This window comes from Urocampus carinirostris, chromosome 1 (genome assembly GCF_059441175.1).
Source record: "Urocampus carinirostris isolate Australia breed hairy pipefish chromosome 1, RoL_Ucar_1.0, whole genome shotgun sequence".
Classification (NCBI taxonomy): domain Eukaryota; kingdom Metazoa; phylum Chordata; class Actinopteri; order Syngnathiformes; family Syngnathidae; genus Urocampus; species Urocampus carinirostris.
The window spans coordinates 57415981-57425757 of record NC_142349.1 but is presented as its reverse complement, the minus strand read 5'-3'; the positions used below and the strand labels follow the sequence as shown (position 1 = coordinate 57425757).

Below are 9777 nucleotides of genomic sequence, written 5' to 3'. Positions count from 1 at the left end.
AATCAAAGTAAGCGGTCTTTCTCCCGTGATTACTCGGGCACGCGAGCGCTCAATAATCACTGGCCGTTCAGAAGCTAGCGATAGCTCGCGATAGCAATCACTCACTCTCCTGAACACGCCTCTGATATGCTTAATTGGTAGTAGGCTTTCGAGCCTATACAGCTTGGAGTAAGACAACATGCATAAAGAGGATGATGTGGTCAAAATACTCATTTGCCTAATAATTCTGCACTCCCTGTATATTTGTTGTCATTATTTCATTTCCCCCCAAAAAACAACTTTTTTCCCTGTTTTTCACTATAAACGTCAAAGAACCTCTACAATACCACAATTAAAAAATCCATGGTAGAACACACGAAAATATTTCTGATGCCTATATTCGTCAATTGCAACGGTTTATTGAAATATCACAAAAACATCTCATACTTTATTGAATCCCTCAATATTTATACCAATTGGGTTGCGCAAGGCCCAGTTGGCTCCCGAAGTCCTGCAACAGGTTTGGACTGCACAGCTTTAGCCAGGATCTCCAGCTGAGACATAAAAGTTAGAACCTCCACCGTGGAGGTACGAGTCCAAGCCAGGGGCAAGTGGGTCGAGACCGCCTTGCGATCTGCAAGACAACGCAGATGATGACCAGAAAAAAACCCAACAAACAGTCCGCCTTGCAAAAAATATCTTACCTTGGAAAAATTGCCCGCTTTTCTCTTTGCCAGCAGCGCTGGATATTGCCAACCAGATCACTGTGTCAGCTCCTTGCTCTGGACTCCGAAGCCTCTCACCCATCATACTGTGGAACTGAGGCATTGACGTGGACACGGCTGCAAACAGAACGGGTCAACTAGAATTATGTTTTTCAACTAATGTGCCACGAGATCTTGACTGGTGTGCTTCAAGGAATTGCCCTATTTTAAAATCAAATTTTGCAAAAAAAAAAAAGCATGCCGTAGTCCAGTATCTTTGCTTTCTTTTAGTGATCAGCCGAGTAACTAACAGTTCATATCAGTTGTTGGCTGCGGATTGCCATTTTTTTTCTTTTTATACTGAATTTCACTCATTTATCGCAGTTATTGCAGAACAGACCCACCCAGTATACAAAAATCCCTGAATTAGCCCTTCCACCTTATTTTGAACATTCGCCCTGGCTTGAAGCAACAGTTGACCAGGGATGATGGATTGCAGCCAAAACAGTTCATTTTACATAATCACATATCCACATACAAATATACATCTATCAACAAACATACACATATGTCCACATACGTACACACTTATACATATATTATTTTTTTCTTTTTTCACAGTTCTATTCAACAAAAAAGAAAAAAATAACATTTGATAGTGAACATACAAGTGCAATTTGGTTTAGGCGGAAATAACAGCAAAAAGAAAAAGCCACCAGGCCCAAAAAAGTGTGTCCTGCAGTTCCTCGCTCACAGCAATTGGCAATCGTGGGTAAAGGATCACAGTTGCACAAGTACAGTTCACATTTTGGTAGGCAGAAGGGCGAAATAGAGACCCCAAGCCTGACAAAAAATGTGCTCCGCTGGCCCCCGCTCACAGCAATATGTGATAGGGGATTAATGGATCGCAAAATATTTTCCAACCCACAATGCACTGGGGCCACATAGTACAAAATACGAAGTAGTGAGGGATTGCAGCAACTAATCATCGCAATAACTTTTTTAAATAATGAAGCCGTTTATTTCATTGCGAAGTCCCATTTTATCACAACTTTGAATGATTAAAACCTGGTACTAACATAATAGTAACATAGTAATAACATGATAAGTTATTTTAGGAATGCATGTCAAGCTAGTACCCCTTTGATTGCTTAAAATTAGCTTATCTTAGCTTAAAATTTTTTGGTGACCCCAGATATAAAGTATCTTATGAATTCCTTTATAATAATCAGCGCTATGAGAGCTTTGCTGAAGTTTTTCAGTACCTGGTGTATCTACCCAGCCAGGATGCATCACAGAGAAGTGAATATCAGGGTACTCTTTGGCCCACTGTTCAGTCAGCACCACCTGCTGTCTCTGAGGGGAACAGCAAACTTATTAAATCATTATATTCTTACCAGATAGTTGCACCTCATACCTTATTCTGGGCGTACACCATCAGCCCATCAAAGTATCCTTTCTCTGACTGCAAGTCCTCACTCCGAAGCTTCTGGACCAGCATCCCCCCTGACGACACAGTGATCTAACAAAGGCGCAGTGTCCTTAGCGCCAGGCACGTCAAACAATGCGCGCAATGTGCAGTGTACTGCTCCATACCACTCTTGGTTGCCGGCTCTTTTGCAGAAGTGGGATGAGGCTTTCTGTGAGAAGATACATCCCTGAAGAAATGAAGAAATTACAGCTGTTATTCGATACATACTTAATGTAGAAAGAACTGTGCACGAGGTCTTTTACCCATGGTATTGATAGCAAAGTTCTTCTCCATGGCTTCTGCATTCAATTCTCTTTTGTGTAACATGCAGCCCGCGTTATTTATCTGCAACATTTAGTCAAAGTAGTTAAAAGTTAAAGCTTTAACTCAAGTGTGTTTGCAGGTCTAACACTTGAGTTAAGGCAGTGTAAAAGTTTTGCATCAAGAGCTGTGCAGTGCAACTCAAGCATTAAAGCTGTTATAAGGCAGGTTTAAAGTTAAAGTTAACTCAGAGTTAAATCTAATTTAACTCAAGACTGAAGCAACTTCGAAGCATTAACAAAAGTACTAAATCAACTTTATAACAGAATTTGAGCGTTAATTCAGGAGTTAAAGCAGCTTTTTAAAAATTCCGGTTAAAGCAGCAGTCTCTTTTTTGGTGACCCCAGATAAAAGTATCTTATGAATTCCTTTATAATAATCAGAGCTATGAGAGCTTTGCTGAAGTTTTTCAGTACCTGGTGTATCTACCCAGCCAGGATGCATCACAGAGAAGTGAATATCAGGGTACTAAACCAGCTTTAAAAACTCAGCAGTTTAAAGCAGCTTGAATTCAAGCAGTTGATTGAATATAAAATTTAAAAAAAAAACATTTAAAACCAGGAAAAAAGCAGTTAAGGAGTTAAAGTAGTATGAAAATTAACCTAAAATTAAAGCTTTAAAGTATATACTTTGATAGCCCCAAAAATAATTGTTGGTTTCTTAGAGATGAAGAGTATTTGATTGGTTGATACCCAAATAATTAAACGTTAAAGTTTGAACTCTAATTTTAACCTGCTTTAACACTTAAGGCAAAGCAGCTTTGTTTAACTCAAGACTGAATCAGGTATATAGCTTTAACTTAAGAGTTAAAGCTGCTTTAAAGTAGCTTTTACTCCAGAGTTAAAACAGCTTAAAAACACAGATCACCTTTCAAAACCTACCATTTAAAGCAGCTTGAAATTAAGTACCTGCTTAATACCAAGCAGCTTTGAAAACTAAAAGTAAATAAATAGCTGCTTGAAAATAAACGAGTTAAAGCAGTTTTAAGCTAACTTCAAGGTTAAAGTTTTAAAGCTTTTACTTCAACAGCACAAGATTATCTTTTGGCTTTTTAAGAAATTAAGGAATATTATGTTGTTCGGTAGTACATACAAAAGTAGTTAAAAGTGAAAGTTTCAAACTGACTTAAACCTGCCGTAGCACTTGAGGTAGAGCAGCTTTTATTATTTTTTCTCTCAAGACTGAAGCACCGATTTAACTTTAACTCTCGAGTTAAAGAGTTAATCAGCGTTCTACCAGCTTTAAAGTGTTACGTGAGTTGTTAAAACAGCATTAATGCTTTAACTCCAAAGTTTAATAAGCATTAAAGCTTTTACTTTGATGGCACAAAAGAGTTAACTGCTGGCTTCTCAGGCACAAGGAATATATTGTTGTTCAGTAGTACATACCAAAACATGAAGAGTTGCATACTGATTCTTGAAGGTCTCGGCAAACTCCCACACTTTGCGGGATTCTGACAAGTCCAAAATATGGATGTACACTTCCTGGAAATAACACCAAAAAATGCTGTTCAATTTTAGATGAAAAAATAAAAATCATTGTCTCGAGTTGGATTTATTTATCGGAATGTTCTGCACCAAAGTGATTAGCGGTAAAAACATTTTTCAAAATTGTAACCTGCGTTTTCGGGGAGAAGAGAATACCCTTATAATATAATATAATATATATTTATATCAGGACAAAAACCTTTTTTTTGTTTGTCTGGGAAAAAGTTACTCTAAAAAAAGGAAACAAGATAAAACTGAAAGTTATGATAGGGTTCAAAATCTGCCTCTGGGTTCAAAACAATTGCCTAATTGTTTTTTGTTTGTTCATCTCTTGCAGTTAAAATGGCTTAGCAAGATTATTTCACCTAGGCTAGTTTACCAAGTATCCTTCACCACTTATAAAATGAAATGAAATGAAATGATCTGCATTTATATAGCGCATTTCAAGTCAATGACTTCCCAAAGCGCTTTACAATGTGCTCCACATTTCCCAATAGCTGCCTTGCAGCCATGTAAGGCGCTAACCTGCTTATTGGGGGTATTAGGGGTTCAGTGTCTTACCCAAGGACACTTCGACATGTAACACGGACGAGCCGGGATTCGAACTGTCCTATATCTTCCATACAGGGCAGCACGGCGGCGCAGTGGTTAGCGCTTGTGCGGCACAGTTCATATCATGGGAACCTGTCGTGGGTTCAAATCCAGCTCCAGACTTCCTGTGCGAAGTTTGTATGTCCTTCCTGTGCTTGCGTGGGTTTCCTCCGGGCACTCCGGTTTCCTCCCACGTTCCAAAAACATGCATTTCAGGTGAATTGGCCGGTCCAAATTGTCCCTAGGTGTGAATGAGCGAGTGAGTTGTCTGTCCCCGTGTGCCCTGCGATTGGTTGGCAACCAGTTCAGGGTGTCCCCTGCCCACTGCCTGGAGATGGCTGGGATAGGCTCTGAGAGATCTTCCATACATAAGACGCACCGGATTATAAGGCGCTACAATGGGATTGTTGACAAAAGTCAGATAGTTCAGTCAAACTTATTACCCCCTTAACATTCCGAAAGCTTGCAAAGAAGCAAATACGTGTTTCAGACATTTACGGAAACAGTGTCTGTACGATGTCACTCAAATGCATCGTTCCAAATATCATTCGGAAGGTTAAAGTCTTGGGATTCAAGAAATGCCAACCATTCCTTAGTTTCTATTTTCTTTTTCGCTAGCAACTTTACTGTGCATATAACAATAAACACTTGGAATTGAGTTTAATTTAAAAATAGACTCATCACAGAAACATCGAGATCAATCTGAAACAAGATACTGGGAAAATATATAGCCGGAGTAGCTCACCGAAGTCGTTGCGTTCAATAATAATGTGCAACCATGGTCCTCTTATATCAGTGAGTGTAGTAAATCCAGGAGAGTAAAATATTTACAAATACAGAATAATAAAACATGTTTTCTCCATGCCGTAGTTCAAGCAAACTTGCTATTCACATTCATCTTTTTCGGCCAATTGCAGGCTTTGTTTTGCCCCTTAGCCTATGCGAGCCTGTAAATGATAAAAAGGATCCGCCCCCTTTACCTCCGAATACGTTTAGCCAATAGTGATCGATTCAAATGATGATTGACATTGGCTGGGAAATGAAACGCCGGCATATGTATCCCAGCATACACCGCGGACCACATCGCCTACGAGGAAAAATGTAGTCGGCGGCTGCTTGCCTTTGTTGCGAGACCTTGAGACTTAATATTGATCCATATATAAGGCGCACTGTATTATAAGGCGCACGGTCAGCTTTTGATAAAAATAAAGGCTTTTAGGTGCGCCTTATAGTGCGGAAAATACGGTACCTCCTATTATTTATTTACCTCCTATTTATTCAGATATTGAAGTTTTGGACAGATGGACAATGGTGCACAAAACCAAATTGTCTATTATATAAAACAATAAAATAATACTTAAGTGTTTGTCAATTAACTTGATAATAAAATAAAATGCATAGAAATGTATGCTATACACCCTGCAAATATGTAAGATACTCTTTTCTTACCACCTTATCCACAGATCATATTAAATTTGGACTCATACAAAATAAAAATGGAAAAAGCAATACAATTCAATTAGTTTTGATTTTTTTATCCACAAAAAATATATATATCAAAAATGTAAACAAACACATTACACCAATTGTTGTCAACATATTTTGGATTATGATAAACATTGCCAATATGAAAATGATATATGCTCAACAATTTGCCCCTTGGGTAGAGTTAAACATGTCATTATGTTCTTTTCTTTTTACTTTATTTATTTTATACGTATTTTCTGATTGTCTTTCTTTGTATTTCTATGCGTTCCCTCGAAAATTGTTAACATTGTTTCATGATGAATCAGTCAAACAACACAGAGTTAAAACTTTCTTCTCACTTTGGTTTGTAAATGAGACAATGTTCAAAATGTAGCGTATAAAAAAAAAAATTAACATAGCTTTTTTATAAAAACTGTCTTGGCGTCTTCTGCCAGACTAAAGCGGTACTACAATTCGCAGCGTCAACGAAATGGTGTGCAGTCCAATTTGCATTGATTTAAAGTTATTGGTGGCTCATAAATCACGTCATACAACGAATCGATGATCTAATTAGTTGCCAACGCTTTTAATCATCGATTTTAATCGATTTTGTCAATATATTGCTGCAGCACTAAATCAGATTTTTTTTCTGCAGTTTTAAATGGCTTAACTAGTTTACTACGCTAATTCACCAAGTAGCATTTACCACTCGATGGATTTTATTGTTATTATTATTTGTAGTTAAAAGTCACTTAGCGAATTTATTTTAAACTACCCTAGTTCACAGAGTAGCATTGGCCTCTTGTCAAATTGTCTTTTTTTGTAGTTTAAAATGGCTTAACTAGGTTACTTTAACTATGTTAGTGCACCACATGGCATTCGCCAAGAATTGGAATTTACTGTTGTTTTTTTGGTAGTTTAAAATTGCTTAGCTAGTTTTTTTTTTTATTACACTAGTTCACAGTTTTACTGTTTAAAAGACCACTAGGCACACTTGCAAAAAATTAATATAAAATGTGGCCAAATCACAGATATCTTCACAATGTCAACTACTTACAGTATTCCCGGATTCCCTAACGATATTCTGCTTGACTTCTTCAGCTTTTTCTTTGTTCCGGCAAATCATGTGCACTCTGCCACCTGCAAACACAACGGACGTCTTTTAACTCCTCAAAAATCGATCAATCGTTCAGTCAAGATTCTCGGAAGTTTGATACCTTTCTTGGCTATCGCCATGGCAGCAGCTTTTCCTATTCCGCTATTTGCTCCAGTGATCATAAAAGACCTTCTGACCACCGACACGTCCAAATCCTCTGGATTGAAGTTTTGAGAAGCGGCTTCATATCCCTTCCTAGAACAGAAGATGGAGGTATAAAAGAGTAACGGTAAGAAAATTATTTGGAATATCTCACATTTCTGCATAGAATCAGCATCGAATGTGATCTGATCCTTGTCAAAAATCACACAGATAAAATATTAAAGTGTCTGCTTTAAATCTAAAACAAGCAAACATTTATAGTGTTCCATATTTTATTGTGGATAGCTTGCGAACAATGAAGGGGGAGGAATAAGTAACTGAACTGACTTGATGTGCCAGACTGACTGATCTGCAGTGACAAGAAGTTTCTAGTTGAAGATATTGCCTCCAAAGTGGGGGCAGAAACATTTTAATGTAAAGGTTCTGTAACTCATTCATCCTGCTTCAGCCATTGTTTGCATGCCATCTTCATTAAAATACGGAAACCTTTAAATCCTTGGGTGGTTTTAGTCAAGGCATCGACTATTTTGTCTACAGAATTTGAACAAAGATCAGATCACATCACATTTGATGGTGATTGGGGGACCACAAAATATGACGATTCAGTTGCTTATTCCTCCCCCTTCGGTCATTGCTGGCTTGGCCTTATTAAAATATGGAAACCTATAAAATTTTTGGGTGGTTTTACTCAAAGCATTTTTTTTAATCCATGCAATTTTAAGAAAGATCAGATAACATTTGACCAAAGTGATCAATGCCCACTACCGTTGAACTTCAAGACGATCACATTTGATGGTGATTGCAAAAAGAGGCACAACAAATGAAATGCCAAGTTTCAGTTATTTATTCCTCCCTGTTCTTTTTTTTGTGCTATTCTCATAAAAAAATATTTCAATGTTCGGTTGGTTTTAGTTAAAGCAGATGCTGTGTGAAGGTTCAGTTACTTATTCCTCCCCCTTCTAGTTTGCAAGCTATCCTCATTAAAATATGTAAACCAATAAATGTTGGGGTGATTTTAGTCCAAGCAGACTCAGTTTATCACCTGTGTGATTTAGACAAAGATCATATCACGTTGATCGGTGATGGCCAAAGGGGGCCTCAAAAAATAAATGTGAAGATTCAGGGATTTATCCATCCCCCTTCTGTCATAGTTTTTTATGGAGACATTAAAAAAGTATCGTTTTAGTTAAAGCCGACCCTATTTGACGGTTCAATAACTTATTCCTCCCCCTTTTTCCATTGTTTGAATGTTATCCTCATTTGAGTATCGAAACCAATATGTTTTTGGGTGGTTTTGTTTAAATTGGACACTGCGACGGTTCAGTTACATATTCCTCCCTGTTCAGTCATTGTGTGCCCGCTATCCTCATTAAAACATGGAAATCTAAAAAAGTTGGGCTGTTTTGGTTAAAGCAGACTAGTTTGATAGTTTAGTTACTTATTTCTCCCCCTTCTGTACGTGTTTTACATGCCATCCTCATTTAAGTGCTTTGGTTAAAGCAGACACTGTCATCACTGATTTTTCACAAAGATTAGATACAATTTGATGGTTATTTTAAGCAGAAATGTGAGAAATTCCGAAAGATTCTCAGACTTTTCGATACCACATGATTGTTTGAAATAATATATTTGTTAAAAATATTTTAACTCTTTAAAATATATGTGTGAGCAAACTTTACACGAACAGAGCATTTGTGAGTAAACTGAGACGATTAAAAAAAAGTATCCAAACTTTTCTGACCTTTTTCAAAATAAATTACTCTCCTCATTCCAGCAAATGTTAGAAAACATTTTCTCAAGACAAAAAACTGCCAATGGGACGATTGTAAATGCACATAAAGGATTGATTGTGCAGATCAGTGTTTTCATAATTGTTTTACAATGAGCCCACTTTTAGTTGAAAGGAATAAACACAAAGAGGTGCATGCACAAACAAACGCAGGTATAGATCAGAGATATAATTCAAAACATCAAAGAGAAAATTTAAATAGCTGTCCGACCTTGTATAATGATGAATCCCGTTCAAAAACCAAATTGCGTTTCGGTACAGAGACATGGCATCAACTGAGTACTTGTCAGAGAGCTTCTGTTCGCACGACCACTATGACAGATGAGTGTCACATGGACGGGAAGTTCACTTATAGCGTCCTCTATCGACACTGAGAAATATAGAAGCTTTCAAGGAGTGGCCTCCGGGTAGTACGTCATTTGCATGTGGTCTTTTAATTATTTTGGATTGAAGAAAAGAGATTTAGAATTCCAAACAAGAAGTCCACATTATGTTGCGTTTGTATTTTAACAAACAGATAAACACATAAACAAATAAACAAACAAACAAATAAATAAATAAATACATAAATAAATACATACATACATACATACATACATACACACACACACACACACACACACACACACACACACACACATACATACATACATACATACATACATACATACATACATACATACATACATACATACATACATACATACATA

General features: G+C 37.2%; 1 protein-coding gene across 1 annotated transcript; it reads right to left on the bottom strand.

The window, feature by feature from the left end:
• Positions 1-378: 378 nt before the first annotated feature.
• Positions 379-9446, bottom strand: LOC148376350 (dehydrogenase/reductase SDR family member 12-like). Its single transcript, XM_088319694.1, has 10 exons — positions 9279-9446; positions 7238-7371; positions 7078-7160; positions 3864-3959; positions 2418-2499; positions 2280-2341; positions 2101-2205; positions 1949-2039; positions 684-821; positions 379-613 (listed from the first exon to the last, which is right to left on the bottom strand). Exons 1-10 carry the CDS (start codon positions 9332-9334, stop codon positions 447-449), a joined length of 1014 nt encoding a protein of 337 aa, XP_088175820.1. The 5' UTR covers positions 9335-9446; the 3' UTR covers positions 379-446.
• Between the last annotated feature and the right edge of the window lie 331 nt (positions 9447-9777).